This window comes from Tripterygium wilfordii, chromosome 11 (assembly GCF_013401445.1).
Source record: "Tripterygium wilfordii isolate XIE 37 chromosome 11, ASM1340144v1, whole genome shotgun sequence".
Taxonomy (NCBI): domain Eukaryota; kingdom Viridiplantae; phylum Streptophyta; class Magnoliopsida; order Celastrales; family Celastraceae; genus Tripterygium; species Tripterygium wilfordii.
This window is the reverse complement of record NC_052242.1, coordinates 269,671-283,402: the sequence shown is the minus strand read 5'-3', so window position 1 is coordinate 283,402 and position 13,732 is coordinate 269,671. Positions and strand designations below refer to the sequence as shown.

At 36.7% G+C, this 13,732-nt stretch overlaps 2 protein-coding genes and 1 long non-coding RNA gene across 3 annotated transcripts; 1 reads left to right on the top strand and 2 right to left on the bottom strand.

Annotated features, from left to right (window-relative positions):
- Nucleotides 1–1,106: 1,106 nt before the first annotated feature.
- LOC120009436 (transcription factor bHLH149) lies at nucleotides 1,107–2,171 on the top strand. The gene is made up of 2 exons (XM_038860039.1): nucleotides 1,107–1,243; nucleotides 1,381–2,171. The coding sequence occupies exon 2, from the start codon at nucleotides 1,397–1,399 to the stop codon at nucleotides 1,967–1,969; it is 573 nt and encodes a 190-aa protein (XP_038715967.1). The 5' UTR covers nucleotides 1,107–1,243; nucleotides 1,381–1,396; the 3' UTR covers nucleotides 1,970–2,171.
- A 4,051-nt stretch (nucleotides 2,172–6,222) lies between these two features.
- Nucleotides 6,223–8,212, bottom strand: LOC120009437. Its single transcript, XR_005470695.1, has 2 exons — nucleotides 8,006–8,212; nucleotides 6,223–7,531 (listed from the first exon to the last, which is right to left on the bottom strand). It is a non-coding gene; the product is annotated as an uncharacterized LOC120009437 (long non-coding RNA).
- Nucleotides 8,213–8,769: 557 nt separating this feature from the next.
- On the bottom strand, nucleotides 8,770–10,711 carry LOC120009789 (probable glycerol-3-phosphate acyltransferase 3). The gene is made up of 2 exons (XM_038860492.1): nucleotides 10,019–10,711; nucleotides 8,770–9,930 (listed from the first exon to the last, which is right to left on the bottom strand). Exons 1-2 carry the CDS (start codon nucleotides 10,709–10,711, stop codon nucleotides 9,049–9,051), a joined length of 1,575 nt encoding a protein of 524 aa, XP_038716420.1. The 3' UTR covers nucleotides 8,770–9,048.
- Between the last annotated feature and the right edge of the window lie 3,021 nt (nucleotides 10,712–13,732).

Sequence of the window (13,732 nt, the reverse complement as noted above, 5' to 3'; positions counted from 1 at the left end):
ATTATTCAACCCTAGTTAGAGTGGTAAGAATGATATATATCACCTGGTGATCAGGTTCGAATCTCCTCTCCCTGTTTGAAAAAAAAAATCAACAAACCTCTCACATGCAAAATATCAAAGTTTGAAAATGAATGAATTAAAATAAACTCAAAAAATTGCCAAGTTGAGTTTTTAATTATAAGTAAATTAACTCCTTTAAACAATCAGAATGGTTGGTGCCCTCCTCATGCATGATGCAATCCACTATATATCTTACCTCAACAACAAAAAACCATCTTCAAATATATAAAACCATATATAAGGTTGCAATTTCAATTAGACAAAATCATCACACAAACAATTCATTAGCATAAGGTTTAAACTAGGCTTTCATTGTTCCTCCACCATGAATATATAGCAGGGGAAACACACGATCCTTCATATATCCACATGTCAGGCTTTTACCTCTAAACTGTAAAAAAAAGAAAAGAAAAAAAAAAGCATAATTTGGTTGGGAGTGAAAACAAAGTAAAAATAACTGAATATCAATTAAATTCACATGTCAAGATTTTTTACTTATAAATTGGGGAGATTCTAAGTTCGTTTCCCGCTTGAGAGTAACCCTTGTAGTCACGTGCTGACTTTGACCCAACTTACTTTATTATCAGGCGGGAAAATTCTACGCGCATGGGCCTAATAACTCGAGTTTAGTCCAATCCCAAACTTGTTCTCAATTATTTTTTAAAAAAAATGTAAAAAAGCATCATGTGGGAGCTAAAACGAAAAATCAAATAAAATGAAAATGATAAAAATTATAGCAATTTATATCCCAATTATTGAGTTGGACTCATAGAATTCAAGTAAATTCCTAGGCTACACACATCTCCACATGATGCACATGAAATATTATGTGTATAAATCAACAATTTAGATAACTGAAATTCCTATTGTAAATAATAAAAATGGAAGTAGTTAATTATTTTTATTTATAGAGAAAGAAGAAGCAGTCCAGTCCAGCCCAGCCCAGCCCAATAAATGTGAACAAAGATAGGAGTCATAGGACGCGTGGTTTCCCGTGAATTGCTTTTAAAAGTCTTCAACCTCCCTCTCTGCACATCTTATAACCACCATCCCACTCACACCACCACCACTACCATTTTAAAACTCTCCCTATTTCCTCCAATCACCGCCGCCACAACCACTGCATATTGTATCGATTCCAACGCACAACCTGCTATTGCTGGTGTTCCATCTATTTCTCGAGGTATTATCATATATTTCTCGAACAATTCATTCTCTCATCATTCTCATTATTGAGATTTGGATTTCTGTTTATAACATAGTCGTGTCTGTGCATAATCTTATGAAGAGCTAATCAATTTCGATTTTATATTTGTGTAGATTTTTCAATCAAGTTATGGAATCGATGATCGCAGACCTGGAATCGAATCATCAGCGGAAGAAGCGGAGAAAACTCGATGACGATCACAACAACGACGGGAACAAACTGTTAAAGAGAAGGTGGAGGACGCAGAGAGACCAGCAGATCTACTCCGAGAAGCTTCTGGAGGCTCTTCGGAGAACTCGACGAGGAACTACACCGACGGCGAAGACATCCAGAGGCCGAGAGATAAGGGAAACGGCAGACCGAGTACTGGCCACTTCCGCTAAGGGCACGACTCGGTGGAGTCGGGCAATTCTGGCGAGTCGAATGGGTAGGTTGAGGGTTAGGAAGCGAAGGCGCGCGAGAGTGATTGGCGAATGCCGGTTGAAGGGGAAGGAGGAGTTGGCGGGAGTGAAGAGGAAGTTACCGGCTGCAGAGAGGAAAGTGAAGGTCCTTGGGCGGTTGGTTCCGGGTTGCCGGAAATTGTCGTTTACGAGTCTTCTAGATGAAGCCAGCGATTATATTGCGGCTTTGGAGATGCAGGTGCGAGCCATGACCAGTCTCACTCAGATTCTCTCCGGCGCGCCGTTGAACGCTGATGGTTAAGCCACGACTCCCTTACGAAAGGTGTTATTTATTTTCTATTAACTTCGTTTTTTTTTTTCCCTTCTTTATTTTTAGTTCATGTATTTTTACTATTCTATTGTATACATGACTTCTTTCTTTTCTCTTGGTGCTTAAATTTTTTGATTTTATTTTTCTGAGATTGTTAAAATTTATGTTTTAATTGAATTGGATGTGTTATTAACTTATGTTTAATTAATAAGTTTAGTTTAATATTTTGAAAACAATGGATCTTAAAATATATGAAATCTTAAATTTTGTAGTGAAATAAGGGTTATATTAATGTTCATCATAGGATAGAATTTGTGTATTATACATCTTGTGTGGAGTTGATAAATCAATAAATAACTTTGAATTCGGGTCCTCAATCTCACGCATACACAAGTTTTTTGACAACAAGATAAATTGGATAAAAGTTCAACTCATGGTCGTAAGGGTATTGTTCTTAGTGGAAATCGAATTGATGACCTCCTAATCCTTAGGGTTTGACACTAGAGAGATTTACCAGCTAGATTATCACATGAGTGGTTGCAAAATCACTATAAATTTATGACAAGTACTTTTTTAGGTAATGGGATGTTTTTGTGAAGTAGGAAGATTTAAGGAGATATGAGAGGTACAAAAGTGGGGTGAGGGAGAGAGATTTAGTGATGTGGGTAAATAACCCCACAACACAAAAGCTCTAAAGTTTCATTCATGTCATGTGGGATGGGCTGCACAAAACAGCCTCACAACATGTGCATCGAGGGGCCTACAAAGCCTGTAAGGCCCACAGCCTTATTGGGTTGCATGTGAGTGTGAACTGTGAATCCTATCAAAAGATTCACATGCCGTTTAATAATGAGATGATAAATATGTTTCTACTTTCTAGCTTATTTAGTTAGCATTTGAATATCTTCTTCCAAGAAGAAAAAGGAATAGCATGAAGAAGAAGTAGGTTTGAAACAACCCCACTATTTTGGAATGGTAGTGGAATATCATGTTTAAGACATTCATCTCTATTTTTGGTTTGAATATCATCTTGTATTTGATGAAAATTTAGTTGGTTGGGATAAGGACTACTCAATTGCTTCTCTTTCTTTCTGTAGGCTCCCCCCCCCAAATGACAAATGGAATTATTTGGCTACTTTTTTTTTCCCCCATTTGATTTGTGCATGCCTGCATAATCTCACATGCAGCCATGTGCCTTCATTGAGAGTGAGTGAGTGAGAAACTTTTTGTAAAATAAAATAAGTATTTTAGATTCACTTTTTTCCTTGTTTTTTTTTCCCCCCACAAGGGTCTTTTAGATTCCACTCATATAACTGTGTGTAGGGCAATAAATTGATTCACTTGTACGATTCACATGAAAATTTGAAGTCTTTGCACACAACAACTGTGAACTGACAACACAACCCTCCAAGAATGAGAAGAGGTTAAGAGGGTATAGCTATGAAGTGGTCGTACCCTTTCATTCCTGTAATATGGTAACACCTGTTAGGGACTTGGGGGGTGGGGGTCAAAACACCACGTTTTCTCTTATTCTGATTGGTACAGGATGTCACACTTAATTGCTGCCACTTGGCAGCTTCTGTCTTACATGGCATGTCATTGTTACCCCCCATATAAAATATTCTTGTGCTGATCCTTGATTCTCTCCACAAACTCCAAACAAAGTTGATGTCATGAGGTCCAATTCACTATTAGCCATTTTAGGATTATGTACAATATTAACAAAGAAATTTGGGTTTGACCGATTAAAAGCATGAAAAAAAGTGTTGGGTCATGGGTGGGTGTTTGATATATTACTATCAGCCCAATATGTATCCAAAAACAAAACCCCAGCAAACCGAAGATTTTAAGTAGGGTTTTGGATCCATTGAATATAGAAGATTTAATAGAGAGTTATGAGTAGCAAGCAAGGCAAGAAACGACAAAATGAAAGCAACCGACCTGTGAGCTGTCAAAATCGGAGCAGGATCTAATTGAGGGTCGAGGAACTTGGTGTTGGATTGGACCCAAAATAAGAGAGCACAAAAATGGAGGGTTTTGGGTTGCCCACATGCATGTGGATGTGGTGGTGGTGGTGGTGTTGCTGCTGCTGCTATAAATGAAACCTGCGGCACGCATATTCACATTTGATTCCTTGTCCTGGTGACAATACAAAAAGAAAATTTAAATAAAAAAGAAAAGTTGGACTTCAATGTTGGGCTGGGCCCATATGTCACTTGACACACGTGGTTGCATGTGTTGTGTGACGTTCACAAAAGGTCATGGTGCTTGTGGATATCCATTCATGGTGCTGAAGAAGAAATGCATGCTAACACTTGGACTTGGGAGTTTTAAATGAAATGAAATGAAATCGCGATGGCAATGTGGATTTGACGACTACCCTTGCAGATAATAAGCCTCATCTGATCCGGGATACTGCTAAGACACTCAAACGTAAACATTACATGACCCTCTAATCAAAATTTGGGCCATCCAACTCGTATTTCCCCCTTTGACGACAATGTAAGTTGAACCTAAACATAGTGAATGGTCACGAGGGTAGTGCTCTCACTGACATTGAACTCAGGACGTCTCAACTTTTTACAGTGGTTTTAGAATGAAAAGGGGCTTGCAGGGGATCATGGGCTGGGCTTTATTGTAAGCATGTGTATGAAAGGTGCCCATGAAGTTTGTGGGCTGATTGCAATAAATCTATATTACTGATGACTATATCTTCCAGTCGAATCTGTCGGCGAATGACAAGGGAGTTCAGACGAGTTTGTCTATGACTCTGTGTATGACCTGCAACTACTTTCAGTAGGACATTTATACCTGCAGTTTCATGTTCATTGGTAATTGCACACGAACACCAAAGTGGATTCGACGACCACCCTTGCAGAGAGTAATAAGTTCTGAAGCTTTGATTGTGATTAGAGAGAGAGTCCCTGATTGTGATTATTGGATCCAACGCAACATCCCCGTCTCCCTCGAAGACTGGGATTTCTTAGAAGCCAGAGACGATCAATAATAGCTGGAAAGAAAATCTAACAATTGGAAAACATCTGGGCTGATCAAATGAGCCGCTCCAAAGTTGCTTCTCATAGCATTCCCTTCACCAGTTCTACTTTTACTCATCGCAATGGTGGCTTGGCTTGATGACGATTCCAATCCTCCAGCGCTCGGTTTTAGGCATATTAATTAATTACTATAAAAATTCAGAAAATTACAACACATAAATCATATTTATGCCCAGCAGCGCAGACCTACCTAATCTAAGTATCTAACAGCTAATAACATAATAATCAGTAAAATCGGGCAAAGCAACAGCACAGAGAGCTGATAAGAGGAATGGCATACTCAGACTTTGCAAAACCAAGCAATATCATAAATAAATTTACCAGTTGTCATATCCAGAATCAAATATAGCTAAGCAGCACCAGAGCAGAGATAACAAGGGTATTTCTCTCAATGAAATTGAACTCAAGACCTCCGAGTTCCATAATGAAATAGGGGGCTTGAAGGGGGGGATCATGGGGTTTTATCGAAAGCGTGTCACTATATGGAATGGAAGGTGCCCATGAAGTTTGCGGGCTGATTACTGATGATATTACCATTGAATATCAATGGCTAAGCGCTTTCCTGTTTGGCGTCAACACTTACCAAATGAGATGTAACCAATTTCACCTTTGAGAAATGAGAATGGTGAAACACTAATATTTATATTTTGGCGTGGAAGAGGACTGTTTGGATACTAACTTGAAACAACATACGATAAAACCCAATGAGAGGTTATCCTCCCTCCCATTTGGTCTATGGAAAGGTGCTTTGATGGAAACATTGGAATTTGGTGAAAATTCAGAGGGATGACACACAGAGAGAATAAAAGGATATGAGAATGACAGTTGGGGGATGGTTAATTGTTAATCCAACCACCTACCCAACACACATTACATGACCCTGTAATCAATCTGGGTCAAGCGCAGGCTCATCCGGGATACTGTTAATTCACTCAAAAGTAAACATTACTTGACCCTGTAATCAAAACCTGCTACTGTGAAATAAACTCAAGAAACTGAGAACAAGCTTATCAAAAAAAAAAAAAAAAAAACTGCGAACAAGAATCCACAGCATAGCACATAATTGCAAGGGTATGGCTCTCACTGAAATTGAACTCATGACCTCCCGAGTTTTTACGGTTTCGGAAGGGGATCATGGGGGCTTTATTGTAAGCATGTGTATGATAGGTGCCCATGAAGTTTGTGGGCTGATTGCAAATACATCTAGATTACTGATGAATAATTGAATCTGTCCGCGGATGACAAAGGGAGTTGACAGTTGTCTATTTGTGTAAGACCTGCAACTACTTTCAGCAGGACACAAATTCTAGGCGTAAAAAACATGGAAGACAACTTCCTCCTATATCTGCAGTTTCATGTACATTGGTAATTGCACATGAACACCAAAGTGGATTCGACGACCACCCTTTCAGAGAGTAAGTTCTGAAGCTTTGATGGTCATTAATGGGATATGAGATGGTAGTTGGATGGGTCAAGCTATTGTACAGGCACTGGAAAATTGGAGGGAGAGAGAGAGAGAAACCAATGTTTGTAAAAGCCGATAGGTAGAATCTCAAGGGCACATCAACTAACTTAGGAACTTGAGGTAAATGCCACAAGGTAGAAACCCAAGTATCCATCAAATAAACAAGTAAATCGAGCAAAAACCCGCAAGCTAAGAACTCAAGGACATATGATACTTAACAGTAAAAGCCGCAAGGTGCCGAAAGCAATTTCGATTTGAAAATTTTCAGCAAAAACCAATGTTTGTAAAAGCCGACAAGTATAAACTCAAGAGCACATAAACTAACTTAGGAACTTGATATAAATGCCGCATGGTAAATACCCGAGTATCCATTAAGTAAACAAATAACTCGAGCATAAACCCGCAAGCTAAGAACTCAAGGACGCATGAAGTCAATTATGTGCTCAACATTAAAAGCCGCAAGGTGCCGAAAGCAATTTCAATTTGAAAATGTTCATCCAAAACCAACGTTTGTAAAATCTGATAGGTACAATCTCAAGAGCACATCAACTAACTTAGGAACTTGAGGTAAATGCCACAAGGTAAAAACCCGAGTATCCATCAAGTAAACAAGTAACTAGAGCAAAAAACCCGCAAGCTAAGAACTGAATGATGGATGCAATCAATTATGTACTTAACCGTAAAAGCCGCAAATGCAATTTCCAGTTTATTTAACTACAAAACATTGATCCTTTCTCGTTATATTCCTTGGAGCTATATTACTGACTACATGCAACGCACTACGTCAAGATTTTTTTTTGCTACAGCGATAATACTCTGAGGTGGTCATATGATTCGTATTGCTTTATGATAGTCAAAATATAGACAGAAAAAACCATCAAATCAACTGATAGGCGAACAACTTCAAGTTTAGTTACCTGATTTGAAAATTGAAATCCACACATTTGGAAAACCTTATCCTTGATGGATAATACCCAACCTGATGTTACGCTTCTGACATAGAATGCTCCAGACAAGGCAAGCCGAAAAAAGCTGCAATAATTAAATAAACCAAGCAATTCTCCTCAAGTAACAAATATCCCAATTTGAGATCAGAAAACCTAGAAAAGCAACCCCTTCCCCGGAGCATACAAGCCCTAAAATTACAGCCAACACAAGCAAGCCCTTTCTCAGTTAAAAGAAGTCAGACCGAAAAGAAAGTTACCGAAAGAAGGATTGATTTCTGGGTAGGAAGCCCTAATCACAGGCAACACCAGCAAACCCTTCCCCGGTTAAGAGAAATCATACCCAAAAAAAGTTAGCGAAAGAAGCATTGATTTTTGGGTGGGAAACCCTAATCACAGCCAACAGAAGCAAGCGTTCCCCGATTAAAAAAAAATCATACCCAAAAGAAAGTTACCGAAAGAAGGATTGATTCTTGGGGAGGAAGCCGTAATTAAAGTCAACACGAGCAAGCCCTTCCATTTCATGGTTAAAAGAAAGAAATCAAACAGAAGAGAAAGTTACCCAAACAAGGATTGATCATTGGGGAGGACACCCTAGAACCTTGAGATATCCAAAGGGGGTAACATCGATCATGGATAGGCCTTGTTCTCCTTGACATTCAGGGGAATTATGGAGACGAAAGTTGTCGAAATCGACATTAGTGCCGTAGATCTAGTTAATCGGGCGTATGGGTTGTAATGAGTCGAGTCGAGTCGAGTCGAGACGAGAACTTGGAGAAGCGTCTGGTTTTTTCCCTTGAAAGAGGGAAACGAATAGTGGAGTATTTTATTTAGGAATCCTATAATCTTTGTTACCGTTCCATTTATTCCCCGGTTACTTTTAGCCGGCTCCAGCGTGCCGTAAACATCATGCCTAGACAATACAAGAGCCGATTTCATACGACGTCGTTTATTAGTTTATAGGCATAGGCATTCTGAGATTAGTCACATCATCACTTGGTCAATAATATTAGTTTAAAGTTTAAACGCATTAAATAAAATTTCAGAAAAATACCCATGCTATTGCTTATATTTCTTATCAATTTTAAATTTTTAATTGACTATATACCAAGTTTAAGGAAAAGGAAAAGGAAAAGGAAAGGGAAAAGGAAGGTTCTGATTAATTTGAATTTATTTATTTATTATAATCCATCTACTTTAATTGAAAGGACTTGATGTGACTTCATTTGAGGAACTTCCTTCTCTTCTTACCTGCCTGCTGTTGTTCGACTCTCATCATCATCTTCAATCACCAATTTGTTACAAGACAACAACAAAAAATTAGACGAGATAAATAACTAATTATTCATTTAAAGTGTATTACAAATATCGAAAAACACGTTAATCTCAATGTCTCTTGTCTCATCTATAACAAATGTTGATATGGACACACATAATCCATCTCAATATTTGAGATAATTTAGACAAAAACAACCGGGATCTATAAGATTGTTGTTACAAATAATAACAAAACACAACATATTAACTACTATTTATATATATATATATAAAGGCTTTTTAGCCTATTTTCCCTGTGTGACTTTGTAAAAGGAAATCTTTCATTTTCTATAATTTGACAATCCCCTCATTACCTGCCAATAACATGTACTTGTCTTTCCTGGTGAAGCTTGTGCACTCAAAATCCAAGGCTTTGGAAATCTGCGATTGAACATGATTAGCCACCTCAAACTTTGATTTTCCAACTTTGAATTGTCTTGGCAATTCATCAAGAACCTTGACACAGCAAATTGTGGTTGGATTCATGAGTAGCAAAACTGGGTCTAGACATTTCAATCCACCAGCAGTGGTTCCGTACAACATGCTCACTTGGAAGTCTAATGCAATTGGGACTATCTCATCACTCAATTCTGCAAATAAAGGACTGAACCTTAACAGATACGGCTCTCTACAAGTTGTTCCCTCTGGACATACCACAAGGTCACCTTGGCTAAGCAACTCCTTCATCTTCTTTGAGTCTGTGTCCCGATTTCTCGTTAGCCGGATCGTCTTGATTGGGGAGAATGACTCAACCACTTTGCTCAAACTGTATGTGACTGCTGTGAGAGGCTTCATTAGAGCAGCTGAGACAAAGAGTGGGTCTAAAAGTGTTCTGTGGTTGCACACATATAGTCTCCCTTTGGGTTTTGATGGTTTCTGGCTTGGAGTAGTAGAGAAATTGAAGCTGGATTTTGGGTTTAAGAGGATTCCTTGCATGCCAGTGAAGGATAAGATTGGTATGGACAGTTTATAGGGTAAGAGTATTCCAACTATTGACCTTATGATAAAGAGAAAAGACCCAAATGGAATCCACATGAACAAAGCTAAGCTTGCTAGTGGAGTTGGCATAAAAGCCAATCTCCCATCATGAAAGATCAAGGGTTTTGGGTATTTCTCCCTTGGAAGCACCTCCCATGTCCTCTTTTCAGCCTCAGAAACCAAGTAGATTGCCTGAAAAGAAAAAACATAGTTGGAATCAGAATTCAACTATATCTGTTGGTTTGGACCAAAAAAGTGTTGAGAGAGTGGAAGACCAAACCTTGCACAGTGAAGTGAGTTCATGACCAAATGACTTGGTATTAGATCCAATTAGACCAATAACATGATGAGGGTCCATTTTTTCCATCCCAAATTGCTCTCTTTTTTCCTCCATCAAGCCCACAAAAAACCCACAACATAATTTCAATTCTCTACCCAAAACATCTTCAATTCCCAAGTACTCTCTCAAAAACCCTTCAACCATTACTCTTGGCATGTTAGTCAATCCCACCTTTCTCTCCCACTTCATCACCATATCAAACCCTTGTTTCCCAACATTTTCCAAGAAAAACTTGGGCAACACAGCTCTTCCAGCTCTAAAGCTATCCGCTTTAATACCCACAAAGCAAACAAACACCATAATCTTCAATCCCAATTCTTCACCAGCCAAGCAAACAAAAGGGTACAGAAGCAACAAAACTAGAGCTCTTAATGGCCCTCCAGCTTCGAAGGCAACCAACATGAAGTAAGGAAAGATTGAACAAGATTTCAAGAGCACCCTTTCAAGACCAAATACAAGAGTTTGATTTGGAGTAGTTGATGATTCTTTCAGATTAGAGGGAAAAGGAAGCAAGTTTTGGGTATAATTATTGTTGGGTTTCTTTGGGAGATAAAGTTGGTTGCATATTTTTGTACACAAGATTTTCAACATAATCAAAGGAGCTCTAGTGTTGAATATTGCCTTTCTGGGCATTTCTGGTGTTTGGTCATTTTACAACATCTAATGCTTTGATGTTATATATATACAAGAATGCAAGTTACTTTACAATTTTTAAAAAAAAACAAAAAAAATTGTGTGTGAACTTATCACAAAAATTCAAACCCAGTTGAATAAGGTCACATCAAAAATAATTCTCACACATAATTTGCTGATCAAATTCCTACACAACCAATTTCTATTTTTTTTTTCGTTTAATTTAAAATCAAAGAAAAAAAAAGGAAACATATTTACTCATTCAAAACTTGTTTGGTGTGATCAAATTATTTTCATTATATGAATTTAGCTAGAATGTTCTTGAATATTGGGGAATATATATGCTAGTCGAAGATAAGGATGTGGGTGCCACCTTTGTATAAGAAAGGATCAAAGCCAAACCCAGGTGGATTATTTCTCTCCTCTTGCTTCCTTTTGTTCTCTACAAAAGGAAAAAATATTTCTCGTGTTCATGCACTTTTAAACATGCGTGTAGAAAAAGTCACTCACAAGACTATATATGTCTTTTAGAAACTAGAGATAATTAAAGTAAATTCACGGGGATTTTTACGAACAAAATCAATCAATATTGATCATGATTAACAATGAAATTAATCAAGTTGTGAATAAATCTAGACCATAATATTACATTTATTTGAAAAGTCAAATTGATGAAATATTGTCCAATCCACATTTATTATATAGAAAACGTACTTAGAACAAACACTCCAAACTCAAAATGTTCAACTACAATAATTTCTCTCATTTTTTCTATTCTACTCTCTTATGGCTAAATTTACAATTGTCAAGTGTTGATTGATTGTGCAATTTTAAAAATTACTCTCAAATCACTCTTGATATTTCAAGAGTCCCTCAAATTTGAAGTGTGTTTCAAAAAGGTGTTATTTTTCTTCCATTAAGAGCAACTCCAATGGATACTATATTCAACACTTCAAATTGCGCATTAATCCAAAAGTGTAGCGCTAGAGCATCACAATAGGTGTAAAATGACTATTGAAAAGAGTTGGTAAATTGATGTTTTGTGTGCTTGAAAAATAGATTTAAAGTCTCTCATTGGATATGTTGTTATATTCCTGGCATCTAACATACTCCAACATAAGTTTTTGAAGTCAATTTAAATAGGGATTATTTACTAGCGATACTTTTATGAAAGTCTAAATCAATTAATTAATAGTGGGGACAATTCATGGAATATTATTGTTTTAGGAAAAATAAAATTGATAAAAACAAATAATATCCAGGCCAACATCTACCTATTAATACATATGGACCCATTTCGTGTATGATGAGTATTATTTGATATATATTCTTATTTTAGTTCAAATAAGTGTCTTTAGAACAGTCCGCATCATACTAACAACAAATAACACTAGGTCGAAATCCATGCGATAGAGGTCCAAAAGTAGGACAATCACATAAAACAAGGATTCCATAAGGAAATATCTCGGTTGGTTGGTTCGAACTCTCGACCTCAGGCACCGTACGTCCTAAGTCTGTATTGATAAACAACCATGCTATCGCCAAATGGTTCCTAAATCATATACCCTAAATCTTAAACTCTAAAACCCTAAAGGGGCCTTGAACTTGGGTACCACTAAATTCAAATATATGTCACAACCATCTCAGCTAAAGAGTTATTGGTTTTCTTATCAGCCATTTGGTTATATCCAGCGTTTAAAAGTAGAGATATTCATTTTAACTAAAATAAATAGGTCTTTATTGGAGAATTCACATATACATACAGACATATATATATATATATATATATATATATATATATATGTAATTATGTAACTATATGTACAATTGTAAACGCTTTAACAGTTGCATCAATTTCTCTTAACTTATCAAGTTATTTTAGATGATAGAAACTGTCAGATTTGGGCAAAAAGTGAGTCACATTAAAATTTGTTAGAGTTATATATAATAGATAATTACAATACTGATTATCTACAAGTAGATAATCATTGTTGCACGAGAAATGATAAGACAATGTTAGAGACCCCTAAAATATCACCCTCAAAACTCCCCAAAATCTATGTGGCATTAAAATAGTTATTGATTAAAAATACACATGTATGACCCACTTCACATCCAACACTTCACATTAAATGGGGGTCAGTTAATTAGGACAATAGATAATGATGAAAAATGTGCATTGGAATCTGAAAAAATATATGTATTTTAAGTTAAAAAAATCATGTGAGACAATGAGAGAGCGTTCATCACATATAACATACTTTGGTTTGTTGTAATGAATCTTTAACAAGTATCCTAACGGCACATGTTATCAATACCCTTGTTTTATTTTATTTTTTCCATCGTCTTTGTCCTCTCTCCTGCGTCCAAATTTGGAATTCCAGAGTCACGCCATTAAAATCCAAGTGTTTTATATTATGCCACATGTTATCATCCGATAGCCATAAAAATGGTTATATTTCGTCAATTTTATTATTATTTTTTTATTTTTCCAAAAGCAACTTTCCTCTCTCTTTCATCCCTGTTGAGCCTCGGCTCCAAGGTTATATCACCGGCGTCTCTGTTTAATAACCACTGAAGCAGATAAGTCAATCAATTTATTTATTTATTTGATTTTTCAACAGACGTAATTAATGAAGAATATGTAACTTGTACAAATTAGAATCCTTTTTCAATCAATTTAAAACAAAATGGAGTCTACCCTACCTTCCTTATTTTCAATCCCCTTGACCAATTTTGGTTCTTTTGTTGTTATATTTCTGTGTCTTCTCAAAAACAGAAAAAAAAAATCAAATGAATTAGAACCATCACACCCAGTTTATAATTAATTAAGCTTTAAATTCCTCACCTCAACTCAGGAAGACTAATACTCTACTACTAATAATATCTACACAAATGGCCCATGTCAATAATTAATGAACTTATTGTATGACAATTCAAAATTCTAGAGATCTAGGAAACACGAAGACCTTATAATCTCGAAATACATATCTTTTAATTTTAAAACACGTATGCTATATA

Excerpts from the sequence above, each read along its gene's own strand:
- LOC120009436 (XM_038860039.1), top strand. The coding sequence starts at position 1,397 with ATGGAATCGATGATCGCAGACCTGGAATCGAATCATCAGCGGAAGAAG.
- LOC120009789 (XM_038860492.1), bottom strand. The coding sequence starts at position 10,711 with ATGCCCAGAAAGGCAATATTCAACACTAGAGCTCCTTTGATTATGTTG. Across the intron at positions 9,931-10,018 it reads AACTCACTTCACTGTGCAAG|GCAATCTACTTGGTTTCTGA; the intron begins GTTTGGTCTTCC and ends TTTTCTTTTCAG.